Raw genomic sequence first — 27,167 nt, 5'->3', positions numbered from 1 at the left:
AGTCATCTCCCAGAGTTTTTTCTCTGGGTGTAGCTGGTTCAATTCATTACTTCTCTATTGGAACTAATTTGGTTCATCTCATTACTGAAGATGGCCACGTCCCTCAGAATTGATCATCATATAGTATTGTTGTTGAAGTGTATAATGATCTCCTAGTCCTGCTCATTTCACTCAGCATCAGTTCATGTAAGTCTCTCCAGGCCTTTCTGAAATCATTCTGTTGGTCATTTCTTACAGAACAACAATATTCCATAATATTCATATACCACAATTTATTCAGCCATTCTCCAATTGATGGGCTTCCACTCAGTTTCCAATTTCTGGCCACTACAAAGAGGGCTGCCACAAACATTCTTGCACATACAGGTCCCTTTCCCTTCTTTAAAATCTCTTTGGGATATAAGCCCAGTAGAAACACTGCTAGATCAAAGAATATGCCCAGTTTGATAGCCCTTTGGGTATAATTCCAAATTGCTCTCCAGAATGGCTAGATGTATTCACAATTCCACCAACGATGTACCAGGGTCCCATTTTTCCCACATCCCCTCCAACATTCATCATCATCTTTTCCTGTCATCTTAGCCAATCTGAGAGTTGTCTTAATTTGCACTTCTCTCATCAATGATGATTTAGAGCACCTTTTCATATGACTAGAAATGGCTTTAATTTCTTCATCTGAAAAATTTCCATTCATATTCTTTGACCATTTATCATTTGGAGAATGGCTTGTATTCTTAATAAATTTCAGTCAATATGAATAGTTTTCAAAAGAAGAAATGCAAAACATGGCCAAAGGAGAACAATTCAAATCATTTACCAAAAATATGCAAATTAAAGCTACTCTGAAGTTTTATCTTCCATCCTGCAAACTGGCAAAGATGACCAAAAAAAAAAAAAAATGGAAGCCAAGGATGGAACACCTGTGAGAAGACAGGCACAGTAGTTTACTATTCATAGAGTGATGACTGGACACAGGTGCTCTGGGTATCAGTTTGAAATTATGCAAGAAAAGTGATCCAACAGTTCATACACTTTGATTTAACTATTCTCTTATTGGACATATACCCAAAGAAAGTCAAAGAACCAGAAATACGTGCTTAAATATTCATAGCAGTATTTTGTACAGTGGCTACACCAATTGTGGTATCACAAACATCATGTATTATTACTGTGCAAAATAAAATGTACTGAATAGAAGGAATTCAGAGACACCTAGAAGATGTATATGATCTAACCGATTCAGAGTGAAATCAGTAGAACTAGGGAAACAATACACACAAGGACAATAACGCAAATGAAAAGAGTACTTTAAATGATGACGAGCTGAGTGATCAGAACCCAGTAAAGGTTCAGAAGAACATTGTGAAATGGGCTACTCTTTTTTTCCTCTCTTTTTTACTGGGACCCAGTGCTACCTGATGGTCCTGCTAAGACATAGTAGCAGAGGTTTTCCTTCAACTATTTTTCTTTGTTACAATAAAGGTTTAATTCCAGGTTTGGAGGAGTAGATTGGGGGTGGCAAGTCTATTTCCAGGAATGACGTGATGTTAAAACAAATAGCACCAATAAAACTTTTTTTAAAGAAAATAAGAGGCCAGACAATGAGAAGATCCAATTCAGTTCCAATTGATCAATGATGAACAGAACCAGCTACACCCAGAGAAGGAACACGGAAATGAATGTGGACTACTTGCATTTTTGTTTTTTTTCCCAGGTTATTTTTACCTTCTGAATCCAATTCTTTTTGTGCAACGAGAGAACTGTACAAATATGTACATACATATTGTATTTAAGATATACTTTAACATGTATAAGACTGCCTGCCATCTAGGGGAAGGGGTGGAGGGAGGGAAGGGAAGAGTTGGAACAGAAGTGAGTGCAAGGGATAATGTTGTAAAAAAATTACCCAGGCATATGTTCTGTCAATAAAAAGCTATAATAATTAAAAAAAGAAAATAAGAGGCCAGAGACAAACCCTTGTTTAAAAGAAGACCTATCTCTAGTCACACTAGTTGTATTGCTTGTGTGGAAGGGGCACTAGTCTCCAAAGAGCTGAGATGGGGACTTAGCTATGACTCTGCCCTCTGTGTAACTCTGAAGAAACACCTCTCTCTCTCTCTCTCTCTCTCTCTCTCTTTCTCTCTCTCTCTCTCTTTCTTAGTCTTTCTCTGTCTCTCTCTTTCTCTCTCTCTGTCTCTCTCTTTCTCTCTCTCTGTCTTTCTCAGACTCTGGCTCTTTCTCTTTCTCTCTCTTTCTCTGTCTCTGTCTGTCTCTGTCTGTTTTTCTCTGTCTCTGTGTCTCTTTCTCTCCCTTTGTCTCTCTCTCTCTTTCTGTCTTTCTCTGTCTCTGTCTGTCTCTCTCTGTCTGTCTGTATTTCTCTGTCTCTGCCTCTCTGTCTCTGTCTCTCTGATTATGTCTCTCTCTCTCTCTCTCTCTCTCTCCTCTCAAGAGTAGTTCTTAACCTTTTTTGTGTCATTTACCCCTTCTCAGTATGATGGTTTTTAAAATAAACAATTGAAATTCTTTTAAAAATAATTTTTCCCCAATTACATGTAAAACATATTTTTTTAATTTTGACTTTGAGATTCCCCCCCCATTCCTCCCCTTCTCCCTATTTAAAAGGCCTATGTGGAGTTGAATAGCAATTCAGAATTAAAAATTGGAGAAAACTCCAAAGTTCAGTTAGAGGTTAGAGAAAATAAAGGTGTGATATTTTTTTCTCATTCAAGTTCACAGGTCCCCCTAAGAGCAATCTATGGCACTCTAGTTAAGAACCCTTGTTCTAAGGGGCTGCTTACAGTAATCTATCCTCAAAGTTATTTTTAGAGGTTGTTTTTTGCTGGGTGCATATTTGGGAACATGTTATTGGTATGCCCCAAGGAAGTAACTTGCCTTCTCTTCCCAGTTTCTGTCAGTCTTATGCTAGTAGAATGTAAGCTCTTTAAGAAAAGAGATTGGGTCAGCTTGTCTTTGTCTCTTTGTCTCTCCAGCTTGGAGCACACAGATGGATTGTTTGTTGAATTAAATGGAATTGATTGGAAGTGTGAGTTCTCTGTGTGTTACTCTTTCACTGAGGTAGCTCCTGGCGCTAACAACAATAAACTTTATTAAGCTCCTACTGTGGAACAAACCTCAATTTTTGCATTGTCCTCATGGAGAATCAATTATCTTGTCTTCTTGGAGGGTAGGATTACTTTTTCCTGTTGCTTCTGTAGGTCTGTGTACTCTTCTGCGTTGATTACATCAGGAGTAAGTTGGTTGCCAGATTTCTTTTTTCCCCCTAGATACAATTTTATCTGATTTTTAAAATTTTAAATTAAAAAATATTTTTAAAAAATTAGTTGAAAAAAGGTCTTTTGTTTTTTCATTGCAGTTCTTTCCAGATATACTCACCCCCATTCCCAATGAGTCCTCCCTTCTAACAAGAAAAATAGTTAAGCCAAACCAATCAATGGTGCAACCTTATGTGATAGGAGCACAAGGCACACCCTGGTTGGTGACCTGACTCCTGCCTGAGGTTCTTTTTTCTGAGATCCTAACTTCATCCACTGGGCAAAAGAATAATACAGTATGGCACTAATAATTGAAACTAATTTTAAAAGAAATATAAACAAGAAGTCATGTGTCAGTAGTATTTGTGCTTTGAGTTGTGTCTTTAGCAGTGGCAAGGGGGATAGTGAACCATCCATATCTGCTATTCCAGTGTCATTGTGAGAAGGGTATCATACTTGTGAGCCAACTGACTTGGGCTAGGGGGTACAACATAACAAGCTCTCTGTGTGACACTAACTGGCTTGGGATGGGGATGGAATAAAAAAGGTGACATATGCCTAACATTAATTCTCTGCTCCATAGGGCGCAAATTTGACCTGCGAGTGTATGTCCTGGTGATGTCTGTAAGTAACTGAATTCATTGGCTGCTGTAGGAGGTGGTGAGTAGGATGGTGTAGGAGTTTGGGGATCAGGCCTGGTGACCAGCATGAACTTTCTTGTCCAGTTTTATTGTAAACTAAGGAAGTAAGTTGAAAAGCTGGAGGGCACATTCTTAAATTTTCCAGGTAATGGGATCAAAATTTTCTCTGACCTGAAATCTGGCTCCCCTTTCTTTGCTCCCTCACCTTTGCCTCTATTTGCTCCAAGTCTCCCTGTTTCTTCCTCCATGCTTTCTTCTCTGGTATCTTTCCTTCTCTCCATTCTTCTGCCACCCACTCTCTTCCTTCTTCCACTTTCCATCATTCTCTGATACTCTCTTCTACATTATTTCTCTTTATCTTGTCTCTTCCATTCTCTTCATCCCAACTGTTTTCCTCTCCTTCCTTCACTGTCTTTTCTTCTCCTATCTCTCCTCAACTGTCTCTTCTCTTCATCTGTTCTGTGTCTCTCCATTCTTCCTTCCCTCTCTTCCCTCAATCCTTCTCTTGCCTTCCTGTGTCTTCCTCTCTCTTTCTGACTTCTTTTCTCTTCAACAGTACCTCCCCCTTCGGGCCTGGTTATATCGAGATGGTTTTGTTCGATTCTCCAACACCCGCTTCACACTGAGCAGTATTGATGATCACTGTATCCTCAACAAATACTGGTTAAGTACCTGTTTGGAACACTGAGTATCAGCAGTACTATGACAAAGACAGAGGCCTTGTCCTCAAGAAGCTTATGTTCTACTATGGATATATGTATGCACACAAGTAAATTCAAAAATTGAAGAGAGAATATTAACAACTAGGGGGAGAAAGGATGAAAAAAAGTTTCATAGGGAAGATGATGTATGAACTGAACCTTCAAAAATTCTGAGAGGTAGATATGAGAGAATATATTCTGGGCATGGAGGTAGGAAAGGGTGGATTTGTGCAAATGAACCCACATATCTGAGATGGCTTATGCAATTACAGGTTGGGAATGAAATTCTGAGTTTGGAGAATTCAACATTCCTTGAGGGCTGATTTGCTGCAATAGAGATGGAATGATATGAAATAAAGCTAGAAATATAGGTTACAACCAGGTTTTCTGGAGGCCTTAGACACCAGACTTGAGAAGGTTGATTTATCATAGGAGTAATAGAGAGCCTTGGAAGGCTTTTTTTGCATAGTAGATATTGCTAGACCTGTATCATGGGAAGTTCATCTTTTCAAGTATGTGGGAAATGGCTTAGAGAGGGAAGACTAGAAATAGGAAGACTACATGGAGACTCCATTACAGTGGTTCAAACTTAAGGCCAGATGATGGCCTACTCTCTATGAGTAGAGAGAATGGGATGGATGCTAGAGATATTGTGAAGGTGTTGAATAAGAAAATACCTAACAACTGATTGTATATGAAAGATTCTCTATTGGAGATGGCAGAATCACAGATAACTCTGCGATTATGAACCCAAGTGATTGGGAAGATTAAAGTGCCCTTACCAGAAATAGGGAAGTTTGGAAGAAGAATTTAGGGGGGAAAATGATGATTTCTATTTTAGCCATCTTGAGTTGAAGGTGCCAGAGGAATCTCAGGGGTAGGGCTGTAGAAGCAGACCATTAGAGTTGCAACATTGGTGTTCAGGAGAGAAATTAGAATTGGGTGTAGTAGACTGGTGAATTTTCTCCCAGACAACTTTCTGCCATTCCCTGTGTTCCTTGGCCTGTGTTCTTTCCTTTTCCTCATTTAAATTTTAGTCCATGAGCCTCTTCCCATCCCCAAGGTCACAAAATCAGAGTATCTCAGAGTTTCCTAGACAGATCTCAGGAGCCATCTAATCCAAGACCGAGAATCTGTTCTATGATATCTTTGAGATTGCCCAGCCTCTGCCTAGAGACTTCTGGCACCTAAAACAATGCTTATCATATTTAATGTTTGTAGAATTGAAATGACTGAGAGACCATTATTTCCTTACACTCCCCATCCAGTTTGGGACAGCTCTAATTGAACCAAATCTGCCTCTCCAACTTCCACTTGATGTTCCTAGTTCTTTCCTTTGATGCAAAACAGTGATTATGTCCTCAATCAAGTTATCTTTTCTTTAGGCTAGACATCCCTTCATCATCCTTGTATGGAACATTTGAGAATTCTATCACCTATGTTAGTTACCATTTTTTCTCTGGAAAGGTTTTTTTATGTCTTTTGAGGTTTAAATCTAGTCTAAAAGAAACAACATGGGGAATTATTACCTTCCTTGTTCTGTTACCTTTTAAATGAAATATAGTATAGTATTTGTTCTCTTTACTGCTTTGTCACACTAGTATTACATATTGATCTAGTGGCTCACTAAAGCCACCAGATCTCTTTCATAAGAATATTGTTTTGACAGAAGCTCCTCATTCTATATTCTTGAAGTTGATTATTTGGACTCAAGGGTAGAACTTCACATTTATTTATCCCTATTAATTAATTTGGTTCATTGTCATAACCTACAGAGGAATTTCTGGATTTGTATTTTGTCATCCAGTGTTTTAGCTATCATCTTCTGCAAATTTGACCATCAAATGGGATGCCTTCCTCCAAGTCATTAATACAAATAATGAGTAGAACAAGGCCAAGGACAAATGTTGGGTCCTGCTTTTTAGAGCCCCCAAGCTGGGGTGATTAAAATATACTGTCTTAATGAAGAAGTGATGAGGCAGGACTCCTGTGGGTGGTGGAAATATGGAGTTCATTTATTCCCAGTTCTTTTCCCTTTTTATACCCTCATACATTTAAGTAACAAAAACACTGGGCATGTGCTATATACTGTACACGTGGGACCACATAAACAACTTGCCATTATACATATTTTGCCACCTAGTATCACTCTGCTTCAATCTCCACATAGGTTGTCACAGCCCCCTGACTTCTCAGGAAGGCCTAGAGCCCTTAGGGGAGATGGGGAGCCGAACCAGACACTGTCAGCAGGTTCCCTCTGGGCTGAAGGGTCTTATACCTCACCCAAGAGCTCCCCCACTGTCTGTGACACTCTACAGACAATCCATGAATTTTTCCACTAAGGCTTTCTTTCTTAGGTAACATTGATCCAGAGTCCAATCATTCAATTGGAATGACTCCTATCCATTCAATTTTCCTCCTAATAGTACTATCACCTCCCTCTCACACTCCTAACAGTACTATTATCTTCCATTTTGTCCACAAGCATAACTTTAAGTACTTTGTGAAATACTTTGCTAAAATCTAATTATATTATGAATGAATAAATCAAGGAATGAATGGTTAAGAATGTATCACATGCTTACTATTTGTGACACCAGTGCTAAGCATTAGGGGGACAAATAGAGAAGTAAAACAGGTCTGCTCTCAAGGCACTCAGTCTAACAGCATAAATAGCACAAATAAAATATGACACTTTCTTGAAGTACCAGTTAAGTTGCTCTGTCAAAAAAGGAAGTGAACTTAACTAGGTGTGGCTTGATTTGATGAAGTCAAGGTTGGTTTTTAGTTATCAACTAATCAACTATATCTCCAATTTATCTTGTATATTTTACACACTTGTCCATTGTTTCCTTTTTTTGCTCATAAGTACCTTCACAAGAATGTCCTTTACCTTTCCTCTTAACTCACTGCTTAGTACAATGCCTTAAGATTAAGAAATGCTTGTTGACTTGATTATTAAACACCATGTGCTAACTGTTGGATACAAATGCGATGAATGAATAGATTTCTACTGTGAGAGGAGCTTACATTCATTCCCTTTTCCTTTATCTCTCCAATTGGTGGTATTCTCTGTCTTAAATCTTCCTTTTAATTTCTTCCCATGAATGCACATTGTATTTGCTTATTATGCATTTGTGTATTGTATTCCCTTAATAGAATTAAATTCTTGGATGCTTTGCATATAGTTGACCCTCAACAATTTTAATTGGTGTTGAATTAAATGTTCACATTCAATACATTTAATTGTGTGTTCCACAATTTTGTAGAGTCAAGCTTACTTATCTATGTTAGTAAATACTGTTCTTCATCCCCCCTTTTTTTTAATGGGTATATTTGCTCTTCTTTAAGTCTCAGGTACTATTGTAAACTCCCATGATCTTTTAAAAATCACTAGCAATGGCTCATCAGTCACATCTAGTTTTTTCAGTACCGCAATATGTAGGTCATCTGGGCCCAGTGACTTACTTGTCTGATAGCTCCTTACTGCTTACCTATACTCTTCATTAACTAAACCAATCCAAATTTTTTTCTCATTGGAAGAAAATGAAGGAACAAAATAAGAGTTGAAAAGTTCATCCTTCTCACTGTTACCAGTTATCATGCTTTTATCCACTCTTTGGACTCTTCTTTGATCTTCCCTTTGCTTCTAATATAACTGTGTCCTTCCTGGTTGGCACTTGCACTTCCTGTAGAGTTTTAGCATACTTGCTGATTCTTATGGAACTATGTTGCTTTGTTTTCATTCTTCATTACTTGTTATAGCTTTCATTTGCTGTCCTTGTCCTTTTGTAATCTGAGGTAGTTGATGAATTCCCTGTATATCTACATCAAGGCAACATTTTAACCCCCTGATGGAATAATTTCTGCTTATTCTTGACAATTTCCCATCCTTCTTAGGCCAACTACTCTCAATATCATTTAGGCCATCCTTTCCCTGAATTTGGATCTGCTCTGGTGCCTATAGGTTGTGGCCAGCTTTCTTCTCCATCACTATCTTTATTATGTTATGATCTCTTGTTCTCAAGGTTCATCTTCAGCATTCGGTTCCTTTTTGTTGATCAGAATCAAGTTCAGAACAGCAGTTGCTTTCTTCACCTTTTGAAGGATAAAATTATCATTAATACAAATCATAAATTTATCAGCTGCTCTGCTTTCGGCAGAGAAAGAGTTTTAGCATATATTGCATATATTGAAGTCCCTTAAAACTGTAATATTATATTACCATATCTGGAATGCATAGTTTTTCACCTGTTCCCAAACTCCTTTTTAATTCCTTCTTTAAAGGAAGCCTATAAGTCACGATAGTATTGCTCTTCTTCCTCTGCAATAAATCCTAACACAAATACTTTGTGTCATATTTCCTCTTCTGGTTCTTGAATTTCATGAGTATATCTATTTTCTTAATATGTAATGCTACTAAATTCCTCCTCTTTTTATTGATTTACTATTACACTATTATTATTTATTTTATTGATTCACTACCTTTTGACTGTAAACCTTTTCAGAGTTACATACCAGTTATGAGTCTTGTCCTATCAAATTTCACTGACACCAGTGAGATCAAATTTGCCTCTTTATATAAGGATCTCTAGTTGGCCAAGTTAACTACCTATATTTTGAGCCAGAAGTCTTGTGCTTGTTCTCTTCTTGTCTATGATTTGCTGAGTCTCTTTCCTGTCATTCTTCCTTTTTTTATTATAGCTTTTTATTTAGAAGTTATATGCATGGGTAATTTTATAGCATTGACAATTGCCAAACCTTTTGTTCCAATTTTTCCCCTCCTTCCCCCCACCCCTCCCCCAGATCCTGCCATTCTTTCTTGATCAGGTCTTTTTTTTTCATGTTTTTACTGGCCTTTGGGCAGTGTGTTCCATCCCTGGATATCAGCTCCATCACTATTCTTATATTTTAAGCCATGTCCAGAAGTCCAGAATCTGTCTTTCTCTTATAAATCACCATTCTCCAACGGACAGTGGCAATGGAGACCCTACCTGTGCACCAACAAAGCCTTCAGCTTTTAGTCTAGAACTTTAGGATCATTAACAATGCTAGATTCTTTTTTTGTCACATCATTAGGCATCACATTAATCATCGGAACACAATAGTGATTGTTAACTTTGAAATGGGAAGAATTTAGAACTAGAAGGGACCCTTGAGATTATCTTGTTCAATTCCCTCAATTTACAGATGAGGAAACTGAGACCCAGAGAATGGAAGTGACTTCTATCTTGTCCAGCCGTCTTTGGCCATTTCTCTTCTCTGGACATCCATTTTTTCCCCCATCTGTTAAGTACATAGATTGCACAAAATGGCAATCTAAAACCCTTTAAGCTCTGGCCCTATAAGATTCTGAGATCCTAAATGCAGTATCTTTCCTAGCTTCATCCTGGAATGGAGGATGGAAAAACTTGCCACTAAGATAAGTGTGGGAGGTTGGGGGACATGGTTAGCTCCCTGCCCAGTTGTGGAGGGAAGGATTTCTTAGTTTCTAATCCTAGACCTTGACTGCTTACCTCTGTCAGATGTTCACCTCACCAATGTTGCTGTGCAGAAGACATCCCCTGACTATGATCCAGAGAAGGTGAGTGAGCAGCAGAAACTGTTGCTCCTATCCAAGGGCATGGACCAAAGACAAGCATCCCCAGGGTCCTGGGAGCAAGGCTTCTTGGGTCATTACATCCTTGATAACCAGCATCTGAAGCCTTGGGGGACTTGGGGCAAGGGACAGTTTCCCACAAGGAAGAAAACCTATTCCACCCAGAAGCCCATTCTTCGGGGAGGGCTTGGTTGGGATGGACTCTGACCCCAAGACTGGAAAGGTAGATTCCTGACCTATCAGGGGTTTTGACCCACTTATTTTCTGCTCTCACTTACTTGCCCTTTCCTGACTGGCCCGAGAATTATTGAAGAAAAAAATCTTCTATCTCTCTTGCTGCCACTGGATGGTCTCTGGTTTGCTGAAAGTTGATTTATTTATTTGAAAGATCATAAATTTTGAAATTAAAAGCACCTCTAAGGCTGTGTAGTCCAATCTTCTCATTTTACAAATGAGGAAACTGAAGGCCAATGAAGTTGTGACTAGTCCAAGGTCATAGGCAATGACAGAGGTATCATTTGAATCCAGGTCCTCTGACTCCAAATCTACCTCCCTGTCTCTCTCTCTCTCTCTCCCTTCTCTCTTCTCTTTCCTTTTCCCATTGTACCATGCTTCTTTTCCTTAGTTCATTGAGACACATACACACACACACACACACACACACACACACACACACACACACTTCAACCCCAAAGTTCACCAGCACTGAAAAGAAGTCAAGTAAAACTCCAACATCTATAGCTGTTTTACCAATCCCTCTGACTGCTGAGGGGCTGAGCCAGTGAATCTGACATAGGCACTTGTCATGTGGCCCGAGAGGCCACAGCTTCTTGGCAGATGGCCCCAAGAGGGCACTTGGAGGACACAAAGCTGCTCACTACCTAGGCTTTTAGACTTTTCCATTCGAGCTGTGTAAGCCCTCCCACACAGGACTTCCCACTGGCAAGGCTTCAGGAACCCTCTCCAGGTAAGTGTCAGGAGGCTCACAGGGTCATGTAGCCACAGTGATATCCAGCCATTCTCGTATGAAGATATATACCCATATAATTCCCTACCACAATAAAGGAAGAGGTTAAGAGTCTCAGAGACAAGGGTTCACTTCTCATTTCTACTAACTTTTCTGTGTAAGCTTAAGCAGAATACTTCATCCCCCTAACCTGCTTTTCCTTATCTGTCAAACAATGGATGATCTTGATTCTTCTTTGGATTCAAGATTCTATGCTCTGGGTTATTTTTTTCAGAGTCTGTACAAACTCTATAAACAGCTTTACAATTTCACCAGTGATGGACAGGCAAGGGTGTTAAAATGCTGAGCCTAGGTGATGGACTTTTTTCTTACTCAAATCTTGAGAGGAGAAAACGAATGAGGACCATGGAGATTATCTAGTCCAATAAATGAGAGCCCAAGAAACTTCATTTGCCATGGAACCAAAAAGGAAGGTTCCAGTGTCCCTGACTATCAGCTCCCAGAAGATAGGGCCTGTATCTGAGAACTAGACAGTGATTTAGTACAACAGAAATGAAATGGAATTTTCTGGTTAGTTGAGGGCTTAAGCAGAAACCCTACACTAGAGATTTCCCTGTTACTGTGAACTAGCAGGTGGGACTAAATGTGATTTGAACCAAGGATACTTCCTAAAAGTTGATTTTGTTAAACCCTAATATGCTCACTTAACAATCATTTGGCTCTTCTGCCTGATAATTCAGGACCCCCAAGTCATCCCAGGTTTTGAAGGATAGTAAGGTTCAATGGAAAGAGCTCTAGAGTGGGAGTCAGTGGTCCCAGGTCCAAATCCAGACTTTGTTAATTGTTACCTATCTGACAAAGGACAAACATTCTACATCTTGGGGCTTCTATAAAATGACAGGGGTGGGGTGGGGTTGGATTAAGTTGAAATCTTCTCTATCTTCCCTGATCCCTGTGAGCTAGCTGCAGGGTTTTGCAGCCTGAGGTTCCTTCAGCTGAGCCTGTGATTCTATGGCAGGGCTGCAAATGGATGATCCAGCGATTTCGCCAGTACCTAACTTCCAAGCATGGCCCTGAGGCTGTGGAGACGCTCTTCCAGGACATGGACAACATCTTCATCAAAAGCCTGCAAAGTGTGCAGAAAGTCATCATCAGTGATAAGCACTGCTTTGAGCTATATGGCTATGACATTCTCATCGACCAGAACCTCAAACCGTAAGGGGTTTTGTGTGGGCAGGGACAGTGCATTCTGTGCAATGGCCCATCCCGTGGGCTGGCTCTTGCTCAGGGTGGTCTGTCCACAGAGTGGGCCATTCCTGGGGATGGCCAGTTCCACAGTTCAGTCTGAGCTAAGTGATGTTTCATAGATTGGTCCTTCCTATTCTATAATGGCTTTGTACAAGGCAGACCCTTTTATAGCTTACAGGATGCCCATGTCTAACCACTACTAGCCAAAGGTAAGAGCTGTCTGGCTCCATCCCAACCTGTGTCTGCATGCATCGTGCAATTTGGAGAAAGCTCCTCAGTATGTTCCACTTGTCCCCAAACCCAGAGAACCCCCAAGACCAGTCCCTAACAACTCCTCACTGCAATACAGCCTTCTTCATTCACACAGGCAAGAGAGGGTAAGCAAACAGCTGATCTGGTCACCAGCTAAGTAAGGGGTACAAAGAACATCTAGATAAGGCAACCAGCATTCTACATCTCAAAGATCTAAAAATTTAGATCTAGAAACTCAGAGCACCATGAGGCAACACAGTGTAGAAGGGGTTTGGGCTTAGGTTCTAGCCTTGGATGTGCCATTGATTTATTGTGCAATCTTGGATGAGAACTTTTCCTTTCTATGCACTTCAATTTAATCCTCACTAAAATGAGGATCATAGGGCTTCAAAGAATTCTGAGAATAAAATGTTCATAGATACTGAAAGTGCTGAAAGAGCCATAAAAAGGTCTGTTATCATCATCATGACAAATGGTGCTGATTTCTCCCCAAAGCAATGGTTTTCATTTTCTTCCTGTGGACCAGGTTGAGAGTAAACTAAGAGTTCCAAATGGGGTTATCTGGCATCTTACTGCAGGGCTGAGAGATCACCAAACCTCCTTTCACCTAATATTCAGGTGGCTTCTTGAGGTCAACGCTTCCCCATCCCTCGCTGCCAGCAGCCAGGAGGACTACCAACTCAAGACTTGCCTTTTGGAAGACACACTGCACATTGTAGACATGGAGGGCAGGTGGGGACATTGATGTTAACCTTAAAAACCTTGATTTACACAAAATAATGTCTTAATTCTTAGGAGACAGGAACTGACAGGAGATTCAGTTCTCCTGAGTTCCCCCCCCCAGTCCCAACCTAGTGCCTACAAATTTATGATTGATTATTTTTTTCCTGATGCAGCTGATTTTTTACTTTTTTAAAATTCAATTTTATTTGATTTTCAGTAATGAATTCTTTACTTCCCCTTACTTCTCATCCATTAGGGAGGAAAGAAAAACAACAAAAAAAAAATCATGCCAAAAAAAATTCCCCCATTAGCCATGTTTCCATCCCTCTCCCCACCACTATCCCCCCCCCCCAAAAAAAAGGAAAGAAAATATGCTTCCATCAGCCCTCTGAGTCCATCAGGTCTCTCTTTCTCAAGATGGACAGCATATTTCATCATGAGTCCGTTGGAATTGTATGATTATTATGTTGATCAGAGTTGCTAAGTCTTTCACGGTGATTATCTTAAAATATTGCTATTATTAAGTACATTGTTTTCCTGGTCCTTCCACTTCACTTTACATGCTTTCATACAAATCTTCCCAGGTTTCTCTAAAACTCTCCCCTTCATGACTTCTTATTAGCACAATAGTATTCCATTCCATTCATATACCTTAACTTGTTCAGTCATTCCACTGTTTATCAATAGAGATTTCCGGAGTTTCCAATTCTTTGCCGTCACAAAAAGAATTGCTAAAAATATTTTTGTACAAATGGGTCCTTTTTCTTTTTTTTTTTTTATTTCTTTGGGGTATAGACCTAGTAGTAGTATTGAAAATGTATACACAGTCTAATAGCTTTTTGAGTATAGTTTCAAGTTGTTCTGGATCAGTTCATGGTTCCACCAACAGCTTGTTAGGTGGGCCTGTCCTCCTATAGCCCCTCCAGCATTTCTCATTTTTCTTTTCTGTTATCTTAGCCAGTTGTATGATGGCATTTCACAGTGGTTTTAATTAGCATTTTTAACTTATAATTCTAATTTTCTTAATGTGATTTATTCGACTTTTCAAGAACACGGTTGTCTTGTAAATCAAAGTACTCCTGCCCTAAGGAATGCCAACTGGAGCTATTTTTTTTTTAACCAGACCCAGCTGTGATTTCATTGGTATAGAGAATTCTTGGTAAGATCAGCTCCTCCTCTGCAATTTATAGTCTTAGAGACTTAGGAGAAGGGCGAGAGGAAGGTTAAATGACTTGCCTAACACCAACACAGCAAGTATTGGATGCTCCAGCCAAGGGGGTCTTGACTCTGAGGGAGGCTCTCTGTCCATTATGTCTCACTGCTTCTCAACAGATGCTAACGTGCACAGAAAACTAGGTTGTTAGAAGCCTTGGCGCTGATCCTTCTTTTTAACTCGTACTAGGGAAAGAATAATTGTTGGGGAGGAATAGCTTCACAGAGAAGTTTGGGGGCCAGGCACTGGCAGCTTCTTCTCTCAGGAAGCTTATAATCTACTGGGGGGAGACAACACACAAAAGGAAGCGGGCAAGCTGGGATGAAAAGTCCTTGGGGAAGGAGAGAGGTTTCTGTAAGAGGAATGCTCAAAACTGATGATCCCATGCACTTTACAGAGTGCCTTGCCATATGCACAGACACACAGCAGCCACAGGAGTCGGGGAGGGCAAGGCTCACCTCCCCAGACTTTATGGAGCAAACAGGTCTGTGGAGGTGATGTCCAGCAGGTGGTGAATGTGGCTCTCAAAGCCAGCAGTGAGAGCAGTGTGTCTGGTGAGAAAACTGTGTCTAGAGTCAGAGGGCCAGGGTCTGAGGCTGGACTCTTGTCCAAATACTAGCTGTGTAGGCAAGTCACTTCTTCACTCAGCCTCTATTTCCATCTGTAAAATGGGCAACTAGAAGCCTGAATTCCAAAGCTGCTTCTGACATAGTGGCTGTGCGATCCTGCTTCCAGGTAGCTCTCTAAAGCTATTTGTTACAGATGAGGGTAGAGTGGTAGAGGGAATTCTCAGGTGATAAGTTTCCTACATCACACAGCAATGGAATCAAAGATGGAGATCCCCAAAGAGATCATAAAGAAGGGAAAGGGACCTGTATGTGCATGAATGTTTGTGGCAGCCCTGTTTGTAGTGGCCAGAAACTGGAAACTGAGTGGATGCCCATCAATTGGAGAAAGGCTGAATAAATTGTGGCATATGAATATTATGGAATGTTATTGTTCTGTAAGAAATGACCAGCAGGAGGATTTCAGAAAGGCCTGGAGAGACTTACATGAACTGATGCTGAGTGAAATGAGCAGGACCAGAAGATCATTATATACTTCAACTACAATACTATACGATGATCAGTTCTGATGGACCTGGCCATCCTCAGCAATGAGATGAACCAAATTAGTGCCAATGGAGCAGTAATAAAATGAACCATCTACACCCAGCGAAAGAACTCTGGGAGATGACTAAGAACCATTACATTGAATTCCCAATCCCTATATTTTTGCCCACCTGCATTTTGGATTTCCTTCACAGGCTAATTGTACAATATTTCAGAGTCTGATTCTTTTTGTACAGCAAAATAATGGTTTGGTCATGTATATTTATTGTGTATCTAATTTATATTTTAATATATTTAACATCTACTGGTCATCCTGCCATCTGGGGGGGGGTGGGGGAAAGGAGGGGAAAAATTGGAACAAGAGGTTTGGCCATTGTCAATGCTGTAAAGTTACCCATACATATAACCTGTAAATAAAAGGCTATTAAAATTAAACAAAGATGGGGATCCTCCTGTTCCTACTCCACAGCCATTGGAAAAAAAAATGTTTTTACTCCCTATTGCATAGAGTTATTATGGAGACCAAACGGGATGATATGGAGAGTCTTTGAAATCTTAAACTGCTAGAGAGGCGTCAGTTAATGGCTGTTAATTACAAGCCCAGTGCTTTCTCCTCAAAATCTATCCTGCTACAGCTTTTCTATAGCTTTCACCTCTTAAGAGGACGTACACTTGAATTGGAAAACCTAGGCCTGAGTTCTGGCTTTGCCCTAATATTGCTTTCTAAGTATGAGCAAATTGTCTGAGCTTTGACTGACTTCTCTAAAATGGGGACCAGGTCCTCACACCGCTGACCACCTGGGTCCGTGGTTTATGCCAGCGCTGGTCCTTGAGGTCTGTGGCTGGTGCCCCCTCCCACGGCTTCCCTTGCCAGGGCTGCTTCCATGCTGGGATTTGCTACCCATCCACACCATCTGTCCCCTAGGCTCACGGGAAAAGAAAAGCGAGTTGGCGGCTTTGACCTCATGTGGAATGATGGACCAGTGAGCAGAGAAGAGGGCATCGACTTATCAGGGACTGGGAACTTTGTGGCCAACACTCATCTGGGTACGTGGGGCTTTCTCAGAGGGTTGTACTCCCAACCTGGCCTGGTCTGGGGACAGTGGGGAGGTGTGTCAAACCATTGGATTTGGGCATTTTTTCTCCGTCAGTTGTGAGCTCTCTGTATACACGTGTCTCCTTAGACAACATTGCTTTGTCCTCATCAGAAATGTTCTTACTTTTGTACTTCTTGAGTGTGCCCCTTCTGCTAGGTTCTTAGTCCTGGTACCCTACCTAGCCCTGCTCTGAAGCCCTTTGTAGCAGTCCTCCCAAACTGCCCGTTTTTTTCTTCATTCTAAATTCTTTAAAGTAGGGATGTCTCCATGTGTTTCCAGTCAGGTGAAGTCTGAAAGGGAAAGATCATGAAGACTAAGACATCCAACGAAGGCTTCTTGGAGATGTTTAGACTGGTTCATTGGGTCTGGGTGGGGTTTCCTTTTGTGCCTGGGATGGAGCAAATGTGGGATAAAGGGTAATGTAAATGAGCTGGAGCACAGGCCCATGGAAGGAAGGAATGTGAGAAAAGGCCCAGAAGGGGCCTTTAAAAACCAGGTAAGAGTTTGAACTTGATTTGGTGTCAACAGCTCACATTTCCTTAGTTTTACTTTTCAATGTGCTTTCCTGGAAATTGCCTTTTGAGGACAGTATGAGGGGGAGCGGGGGGAACAAGAGCTGGTCTTGGTCCCAGGACACATTAGGCCTGTTGGTTCATCTATCAGATGTGGGTGGTAATGATTACACTCTACCCTAGAGATTTTATGAGATGTGTTTGTAAACTTTTAAGTAGTATATGGGCTATTCATATTCCCATTTGACAGATGAGAACACTGAGGTTTGTCCATAGCCATGCTCTTCTTTTTACCAGTTCTTAAGTATTGTCCATTTTTGCTTTTATTTCAGGCTGCAATAACGATAGAAAGAAACAGCTGAGGCAGCTCTTCCATTCATTTCACAACCGGAAGAAAGTTACCGGCTAATCATGGTGGACCATGGGGAAATTGAGCCACGCAGGTGCCCAGTGACCCCTCCCAACTTTGGAGCAGTGCCTCCAGTTTCTCTCAGGCCTGCCAACAGTTTTGCTGGCTCAGCATGTCACCGACCATCAGCCTCTGGACTTGCTGGCTCCAAGGAGCACTGCCAGTGAAGCGTGCTTAGGAGAAGTGCCAGTCTGGGAAACTGGATGGGTTTGTGACCTTGACAGGGGTTAGTCTGTGATCGGGAACTAAGGATTTGACCTATAGAGAAATTCAGCGAGTCTCACAGCCATAAAAAGAACTTTTCTTAATAAAAGCAAATCGTCATTTGACTTCTGTTTCTGACCTGGCTGGGATTTGTTGGCTGACATGCTGGACATCACTTGTATATGTACTCATAAGACATTCTCCCCCGACCTCCAGGCAGACAGGCGAGGTGTTCCCCATTTTAGAAAAGTGGGAAACGCTCCAGGAGGGCAAGGGAGTCATTGCCTCCGCCAGGTTGCCAAAGTGTGAATTCAGAGTCAGAAGACTTCAGTTACAGGACTAGGTCCAGCTTTAGGTAATCTGGTCTTTTTAGGTAAAAGAATTCAGACAAGTCACTTAAACTCGTTTCCTCGTGGACCTCCCACATGGACCACACATGACTTCACTGGTGTCAACAACTCCCATCTGTTTAGGAAAGTCCCTCTCCTAATACAGCATGACTACTCAGCAGCTCCTTCATGGTCTGAGGCGCTTGCCTGGCACCTTGAAAGAATGACTGACTTGCCCAGTCACAGCCATCATGGATTAGAAGTGCAGCAGGATCCCAGGTTTTCCTGACTTCCAAGGCCAGCTCTTTAATGTCAGGCTACCTCTTTTCACATCTACCCGGGTCAACAAGCAACCAGCAACTTACTACACACTTTCTAAGGGCAGAGCAGTCCTACTTTTAACATATAATGGCTATGTGACCCTGAGCATGTCATTTATTCAGTCACCACATTATGCCCTTATATATATGAAGCACTGTGATTGATACGTGTTGGGACTGAAGTACTATCAGTGATACAGTCCCACCTGAGGAGCTAAATTACAAAATAGTAACTGAGTTTTACTGCAGAAGTTGTTTGATCATACTCACAGATCCAGACCAAAGGAAAAAAAAAATATCTGCAAAGGTTAGGGATAATAGATTAGTCTCTTGTCTCAAGCTCTTTATAGCCCAAAGGGAAATCCAAGAATGTAGATTGTACTATCTACTATAACATGAACCCAAAAGCTTTGAGAGGGGCTGAGAAAGTACTCATTAAGTAAGGTTCATGAAAGAAATAACAGAACTGCTAGAGATCAGCAAAGGTTTCACGGAGGTCATGCTTATGATCCAAAGACAAAGTATCACCTATCCTTTCTGAAAGTGTTTCCTTCTCCTCTATAAAAGCAGTCATCCAATGTGCCTATGCTAATGGACTTAAAGTACTTTGCTAACTTTAAAGGCCAATTTTAATCTCCTTTCTACATGGATGATGCTATAGCATCAGATTTCCAGAATACACTTTATAAATCCTGCTATAAATACACTTATATAGCTTTAAAGTTTGTAAAGCACTTTCTTCACAACCTTGTGAGGAAGACGGTTGAAGTATCATCACTATCTTACAGAAAAGGAAATTAAAGAAAGGAAGTGACCGGCTCTGAGTCCCACTCATGCCAGTAAAAGGCCAAGCATCTAATTCAAGGTCAGGGAGCACACTCTCTAGCACAGCCAATAATGACGCTAGAGTGAGGAGAATGGAGCCTAAGTGAGAAGGGTAAGGTCCCAACTAGGAGTCATAAGAGATCAGTGCAAGTATGGGCATTATTTAATCAGTATCAGGAGCCACTAGCTGCATTCCAGACCTCACCTTTCCTTCCTACCTTCCTAATCTGGCTTAATAGAAATCCACAGTTCAGCTTCTCTAATTGTACATTCCTACATGATTATGGATAGCATACATTTTTCCTTTTCAAAGTGATCTCACATTTGAGGTGCAGTAGTATACATGCAAGGTAAATAACAACCTCTAACAATGGGATACCACTGATCACATTGACCATTATATCTCTGCAGAAGAGTATACCATTTGCAAACACTGGAAATTGTTTCAAGCATAACAAATCACAGACACGGGAGATTAATTCCATCCAGGGACTTTATTCTGCTCAGGTTTTTTTTTTATTGTTTTATGGCTCTTTAGAAATTAACTTGGTATAATCATGAGATATTTCCACCTCAAGGAATAGACTCTGGCAAATTCCATGAAGCTACAGGACTATAGATAGAGAAATGTTCAATAGTAAATTTTCCTTAAGCCCTGAAATTACTGAAGAAACAACTGCTGGAGCAATTCCTTTTGCTTAAAGTCGAGACAAAGCCTCAACAAAGCCTGATCTATGAGGTATTAACAAGAGTCTATTAAAAGCTCTGATGTAATCAGAACTCAAAAAGAACTGAAAAGAGGGAGCTGTGTTGGGAAATGTGAACTCTGTCTTTAGCACTAGTTGCATGAACTGTGTGGTGAACCACAAATAAAGGTTTCCTGTCTATCACAAACCACCATTAAGCTTTGCTGCTCTACTTATACCTACTATAAACTCAGTCATTGCCCTGTGAAGTCTTTCTTCATCCTTTCTCCACAGTGGAGGGGTTATGCTGGAATGAAGAGCTCATACTCTCCCACTCCCTTCCCCAGAACTAGAACAATAGTCAAGCTGTGGGTCTGAGGCAGAGGAAAAACGCACCCTCCCAGACAGCAGGACATTGTTGGAAGTGCCTGTGGCAGTCGTTCTAATGCTCCCACTGCTGTTGCCCCAGCCTCTCATCTTGGATCTTCTCCAAGCACTATCAATAGGCTTGGTGTTTCAGCCCACCCTAGTGGTGTCCTGGGTGGATAATAACAGGCTGTTAAGTTCCTGGCCTTAATAGAGCAGCCAAATTTTGTAAACAAAAAAGTCTTTAGTAGCAAACTGCAATCTGATAGATTTCTGAAGCTAGTTCCTACACTGCTTTACTGGCATAGTGATAAAACAGTTCTGTGGACATTTAGGGATGAATGATTTAAGTCCCCATGCTGGGCCTTGATTGCTGAACTTCATCCTTTCAAGATGACATTAAGGGCTCTCATCTCCTCTTGGCTCAATGGCTTCAAGTTAAATCCCCTCAACTCCGGTTTACCTATGGGGAGAATCAAGTCAATGATTCAGAGAGAGTGTAAGAATGAAATGGAGGTGGTGCTGGCTAGTCCCACCACATTCTAGCTAGGCAAAAGAAAGTTTATTTGGCTTCAACACACTGTCATGGGAAGAACTAATGGTCTACTAAGAAAAGCTAAGCAAAAACAGTTTAGTTGCGCTAAGCAACAGTGATTCTCTCACTCAGCTTGAGTTTTGGAAGGATTCTTAGGGGGTTCATAGACTCTTATTTCATCATTTATCTCAGGGGCTTTCCTGGCCACTCATAAACTGCAATCACTACCTTGGAAGAGGAGCCAGTTTGGGACTCACCCAAGATCATAAAGATCTATCTCCCCTGAATCATCTTTCTCTTTCCAAGATTCAATTTTTATCATGAGTTAATTCAAAGTGACCAAAGTGGAGAACACAACTTTATGAGGAAATTTTAATGGAACTACATATTACCTGGTAATAGGTAGGTAAATAGTTCCAACTCTATGCCCACCTTGTTTACTTTCCAGATGCCTACATTCATTTGTTCTACTTCAACTTCTGAGATTCATGCTCAATTGGGATTTAGGTTTTGACTTTTCCCACTTTTCAGTTCCCACTAAGGAACTATTTACCTTGGGCTTCTAAGAGACGGTTGACCTTCTTTTTCAACTGTTTCCGGAGTTTCTCTATTTCCTCATCTAGATGTTCCTGATCTGAAAAAACAACAAAAAAATTATAGCAGCTAACATTTTCAGAGCACTTTGCAATTTTAAAAACACTTTCTTCACAAATTCTGTGAAGCAGGCAGTGCAATGAGCATTATCCTTAGAGAGGAAGAAACTGAAGCTGGGACCAAATGATTTGTCCACTAGTCACACAGCTAGCGAATGTTACGACAACTCCAGGTGTCCTAACAAGTTGTGTGACCTTTCCACACACCACCACAGTGTCTGTCAACAGAATAATCTGGAGGAGTGGGAATGGGAGGTCTATTATGCTCTACCAAGGTCCCAAAGACTAGCAGAAAAAAGGCAGTTGTGTTTGAGGAGTGGGAGGGGAAGCAGTCCAATGTTGCTGGAACCAGCCTTATGAAGCTTACTGTTATGTAACAGGAAAAGGAGTTAGTTAAGACTAAGAATGTATGAACCATAATGCCAACTGGACTGGAACATGAAGGAAGCCATAGACTTATAAAACAAAGCTTGCATACAACTTGCTAGGTGATTACAGGCAAGTGACTTTCCCTGACTCCACCTTTGAAAAACAATTAAATTGTTCTAGATGTTATCTAAAATCCCTTGGGGGGGGAGAGAGTGGGGGAGTTAGATGGTGCAGGGGATAGAGCACCAGCCTTGGAGTTGGGAGGATCTGAGTTCAAATCCTGCTTCAGACACTTAATCCTAGCTGTGTAACCTTGAGCAAGTCACTTAAACCCAACTGCCTCACAAAAACTGAACAAACAAACAAACAAAAAAAACCAACATAAAATTCTTTGCAGCTTTGAAATGTTTCCTTATGACAGGATGTCAAGAGTTTCACCATTAACAAAGAATTATAAAACACTTCCTATGTACGTAGTACATAAAGAAATGAGAACATCCAAAGAGCACCTGGCTGGAAATGTTTAAATGTCTGTTGAGTGGCACAGATTAACACACCAAGTGAGAAGATGCAGAAGTAAGACTGGTGTTAACCTTTAAGAATACAACTTAAATATACAATTTACAGAAAACAATGATAGGAGAAAGACCTTTGCAAGAAGATACCAGCAAGATCAACAGAGTAGTGTGCCAGACAAATCTAAGAAATGGACCTAGCTAAAATGAAGGGATGGTATACAAGTGAAGAGATGAGAGGTTGGATCAGGCTGTAAAAATTTTTTTTTTAGGATTACACACCAAGAACTCTGTCAATTACTTTGTTTTCAAATGATTTCAAAACTATTATAACCCTGTTTGGTAATTCTGATTCCTTTATGCAATGATCAGAAAGTCAGGGTTGGAGGAAATATCAGAGATTGTCTAGTCTATTTTTAAAATGAAAAAATTGAGACCCTCAAAGTTGTGACTTCTCCAAGGTCACACAGACAGCAATACCTTTTTATGGATTCAGGCAGAATTTTGTAGACCTGGAACCCCAGATCCTGGCTGTTCAGTCAGTACTCTTCCCATTGTATCAGGATGGTAGGATGTCCAATTCCTTCTTCTCCAATGAAGAATACAGCTCTTGGCCTCATCTTTCTGCATCGATACCCTACAACTTCTTCCTCCCAGCTCCCCTTCAAAAAACTGGTTCCAAGAAGGTTTTGAGGTCTAAGACTTTTTTTTTCATTGTAGTCATTGTGTTTATGATTTTACTGATCCATCTTACTACTCTGCATCAATTCAAACAAATCTTATCTTTCTTTGAATTCTTCCTCTTGTTTCTTATAGCTATTCCATAACCAACACATACCCACTTTGTTTCAAGTTTTTTGCTATTATAAAAAAATGTAGCTATGAATATTTTGGTGTATATATAAAGTTTATATATATATAAACTATATATAATATATATGTGTGTATACATATATATACACATATATATTATATATAGTATGTATATATACATATACATATATTATATATAGTTTATATATATATATATATATATTATATAGTTTATTTATATATATATTATATATAGTTTATTTATATATATATATAAACTTTTTATATATATATATTATATATAGTTTATTTATATATATATATATAAACTTTATATATATATATTATATATAGTTTATTTATATATATATATATAAACATAAACTTTATATATATATATATATATATATATATATATATATATATATATATAAACTTTCTGTCTCTGAGATATATGCTCCAAAGTGGGATCTCTAGGACCAAGGCTATTAACCTTGGGACTGAGACTTTGTGATAAGTTCTAATTAAGACCCAAGCCTAAACTATGCAAAAACTGATTTGGGAGGTAGAGCCACAGTGTTCACAGAACAGTTTGGGGTTCCTTACCTTTCTGAATCATATCCTTTGTCCGTGGTCGGGGAAGCTTGATAAACATGTTTCCAAAACAAACCATCACTTTATCTGAAATAGTAAACGTGCCATGGTCAGCTTGATAAAATAGTATTTCTGGATCTGGAATCAGGAAGACTTGGCCTCATATCCACCCCTATATTTACTGGCTGTTTGACCCTATACAAATCAACTTAGCTATTTTCAGCCCCGGTTTCCTCATCTGTAAGTCAGATAATAGTATTTCCCTTACAAGGTGATTATAAGAATTGAATGAGATAACAGTATAGCACTTTACAAATCTTCAAGTGCTACATGCCTGCTATTATTTATTCGTATACTTCTAAGACTTCAGGTATTCATAACTCGCTGAGAAAGGTGATAAAATATAAGACCCAATTTAGTGCCAAACAAACAAAAAAAAAAAAAAAAAAAAAAAAAGGAGACCTCTAATCTCTTCTTCTACGGAATTGTTTTTTTTAAAAACTTTATCAAAACAAAGCCCCAAAGCCCCAGATTCCTATCTTCACTATCCGGGAAAGAAAAACGATCAGAACCCGGACCCCCGTCCTCAAAGAGGTTTCCTGTATATATTTGTGATAGTATGTTCTGCACCCAGCAAAAAAGTGATGGGAATTTCAGATGCAGATAGCGTTTGCCTGGTTTGATTTTTTCCTTTTCCTCCCCTCTTCGCCACACTGATGTAAAGATAAGTGATATGGACCCTAAAAGTCACCGCAAAGCCGGGCTTGCTCATACGCACACTCCTAGAAGCTCGGGGAGAGTTCCATCGAGGCTAATGTTTCCCAAGCGCAGAGCCCTCAACAGCCCTCTCCTTCCCTTTCACACAAGCTAGAATCACAGCACATAACGACATATGAGGGGCTGAAACGCTTCCAACGAAGGGTCTCCCTCGCTCTACCCAGAGGAGAAAGCGCTTTGTGCTTGGTACTGCAGCACTGGCAGGCGCGCCGACGCAGGGAACGACCCCCGACCCCGGGAATGACCCCCGACCCCGGGAATGACCCCCGACCCCACTCGGCCAGACTTACCTGACGGGCTAGGGTCTCTCTGCAGAGCCCTCAGGGCTTCCCGGTTCTGGTTCCTTTTCAAGTCCAAGTCCACTATCTAGGGAAAAACCCAAAGCCAGACATCACGGCGGGGCCAAGAAAGGGGGAAGTGTCGGAGGGCAACTTTGGCCCGGCCCGCCGTCCCCGCCCCAAGACCCCGGTTGCATAAGGACCCATCTTCCGGCTCAGAGTCGGGACAAGGGAAGTGTGAAGGGGAGAATGAAGGAAGAAGGAGGGCAGGAAGTAAGAAGCCCGTTCCGCCCGTTCTCGGGGCCCTCAGGGACCTGCTGCTTGTCGGCCAGCACCGCCTCGGCCAGCTCCTCTACCTCGCTCAGGTAACGCAACACGCGCTCGGATTCGGGGCCCAGCATGACCGGCGATGGTGCGGCCCAGCGGCTCCCCTCTGCGCACGCGCCACCGCCGCGGCAACGCTACGAGTCGCCAGCTGCTCCTGGCGCACGTGGTACACGTAAGCCAGGCCGCACGCCGGGGGGCGGGGCGGGGCGGGGGGGAACAAATGTGGGACGGCCTTTGGGACCACGTGACGATGCCTTCTCGGCTCGAAGAAGCGTAAGCTGGAAAGAGTCGGGTACGTCGGCGCCCCCCTCAGGCTGAAGCCCTCACGCGCGTCTCCCAGACGGACCGGACGCACGCAGAGCCCTGGTTAAGTAAGTTGGGAGAGGAACCCGGCGCCTCAGGGGAGGGATGCGGCAAAGAGCAGCGCCCCCCTCTGCCCGCCTCCGCAACCTCATCTCTACCCGGGTCACCATTGGCTCCGTAAAATGCGCGACAAGCGCGGCTCTGCAGGGAACCCTGTCCTGTTCTTTTCCAGCGCTCGGTGCTTGTTAGATCTAGATTCGGGGCGGGCCGGGTGGGCCTCCCGCTGCTTCACCTGTAAAACGGGCACCTCCCAGGGCTGCCGTGAGGACGGAGGAGGCACCGCGTGCAGAGCGCGTACTGGGGAAGGGAGCGCTGTCGGAGTGATGCCGCTTCTCTCCGCTAAGGCAAAATCAGTCTCTGAGCTCCCGCACGTATTACTCTTAGGTCCCGCGGGCGCAACAAGACTCAACCAGCTCCCCGGCGGAGATACCGGTCCCAAAGAGGCTCCGTCCCCTGCGGCGGGGCGGCTCGGTGCTGGCGCTGCAAAAGCCCGGCGCTCCCGCCTCCTTTCCCGCCCTCCGAGGACTACAGGCAAGCGGGGTGCAGACAGTTAGCGCTGGCCGCCAATGGAGGGAATGCTGCGCCTGAGCTGGGAAGAGAGCACCTCGTGAGTTCAGATCGAGCCCGAGGCTGTCTGCGCGAGCCCGGGCCAGGCCCTTAATCCCGCGCTCAGCCGTATGGTGAGCTGGGCAGGGAAGGGGCCAACCAGTCCGGGCTGTCTTTGCCAAGAAAGCCCCAACGGCGTCCCGAAGAGTCAAAGCCGGCTTAGCCCAAGCGGGAATAGGGCCACGAGGTGGCGCAACTCTGGGTCTGACGCCCGAGTCACCCCCTCTGGAACGTTGGGTGTTCGTGCACTAACTTCTCAAAAGGCTGGGCTATTCCCGCCAATCCCCAGAGGCCGTCAGCTTATACATTCATGCTTTTCCTCCGGGCCACCAAGGCTCGCGGGGCGATGCCGTCTCGTGATACCCGGGGTTTGTCCCTGGAGTCCATACGTCTGAGTGTATGATATAGAATATATTACATCACTGAACTAGAAAATCGGTGACCTCTCCTCTCAAACCCTCCGCCCACCTTTGCTCGTTTTCCTTTCCACCATCTGTCTTCAATTATGAGACTTAGGTGATTACTTTCTGGTGACTGTGATTTATCAAAACAACCATGTAAAGGTTGATTTTTCAGACCTTCGGATCTTCGCTATGGTCACCACAGGTTTGTACGATCTTTTAGGATCAGTTCAACCCTCTGGTGAGTATCTTCTTAACAATTAATTCAAAGTAAAAATAGTAAGATGGCATACTAAAAAGAAGTAGTTTTACAACATTCCTTTCATAAGCCAGGAATATGCATTTCCACAAATATAGAGAGTGGGAATAGTGAATACAGATTTAGCTGTAGAATGGACAGTAAGCCTCAAATGTAGGAAACACATGAAAACAAGACAACTCACACTGCTATTACTGTAGG

General features: G+C 41.8%; 2 protein-coding genes across 4 annotated transcripts in view; one reads left to right on the top strand and one right to left on the bottom strand.

Annotated features, from left to right (window-relative positions):
• The window catches only part of TTLL9 (tubulin tyrosine ligase like 9), a 44,851-nt gene extending 26,776 nt beyond the window's left edge, over nt 1-18,075 (top strand). For both annotated transcript variants that reach the window (XM_031954119.1, XM_031954120.1), the window contains 7 exons: nt 3,856-3,896; nt 4,470-4,557; nt 10,140-10,198; nt 12,199-12,395; nt 13,299-13,412; nt 16,654-16,775; nt 17,670-18,075. In XM_031954119.1, coding sequence (XP_031809979.1) covers nt 3,856-3,896; nt 4,470-4,557; nt 10,140-10,198; nt 12,199-12,395; nt 13,299-13,412; nt 16,654-16,775; nt 17,670-17,746 — 698 coding nt within the window. In that variant the 3' untranslated portion in view covers nt 17,747-18,075. The remainder of the gene's footprint in view (nt 1-3,855; nt 3,897-4,469; nt 4,558-10,139; nt 10,199-12,198; nt 12,396-13,298; nt 13,413-16,653; nt 16,776-17,669) is intronic.
• A 1,824-nt stretch (nt 18,076-19,899) lies between these two features.
• PDRG1 (p53 and DNA damage regulated 1) lies at nt 19,900-25,486 on the bottom strand. 2 transcript variants are annotated; one of them, XM_003757016.4, is made up of 5 exons: nt 25,325-25,486; nt 25,023-25,098; nt 23,968-24,042; nt 21,565-21,645; nt 19,900-20,939 (listed from the first exon to the last, which is right to left on the bottom strand). In XM_003757016.4, the coding sequence occupies exons 1-5, from the start codon at nt 25,409-25,411 to the stop codon at nt 20,857-20,859; spliced, it is 402 nt and encodes a 133-aa protein (XP_003757064.1). In that variant the 5' UTR covers nt 25,412-25,486; the 3' UTR covers nt 19,900-20,856. The 2 variants fall into 2 exon arrangements, with proteins under 2 accessions (XP_003757064.1, XP_031809981.1); XM_031954121.1 differs by having other exon boundaries at nt 25,367-25,486.
• Between the last annotated feature and the right edge of the window lie 1,681 nt (nt 25,487-27,167).

The sequence above is a fragment of the Sarcophilus harrisii genome, chromosome 2 (genome assembly GCF_902635505.1).
Source record: "Sarcophilus harrisii chromosome 2, mSarHar1.11, whole genome shotgun sequence".
Lineage (NCBI taxonomy): Eukaryota > Metazoa > Chordata > Mammalia > Dasyuromorphia > Dasyuridae > Sarcophilus > Sarcophilus harrisii.
This window is presented reverse-complemented; position numbering and strand designations above follow the sequence as displayed.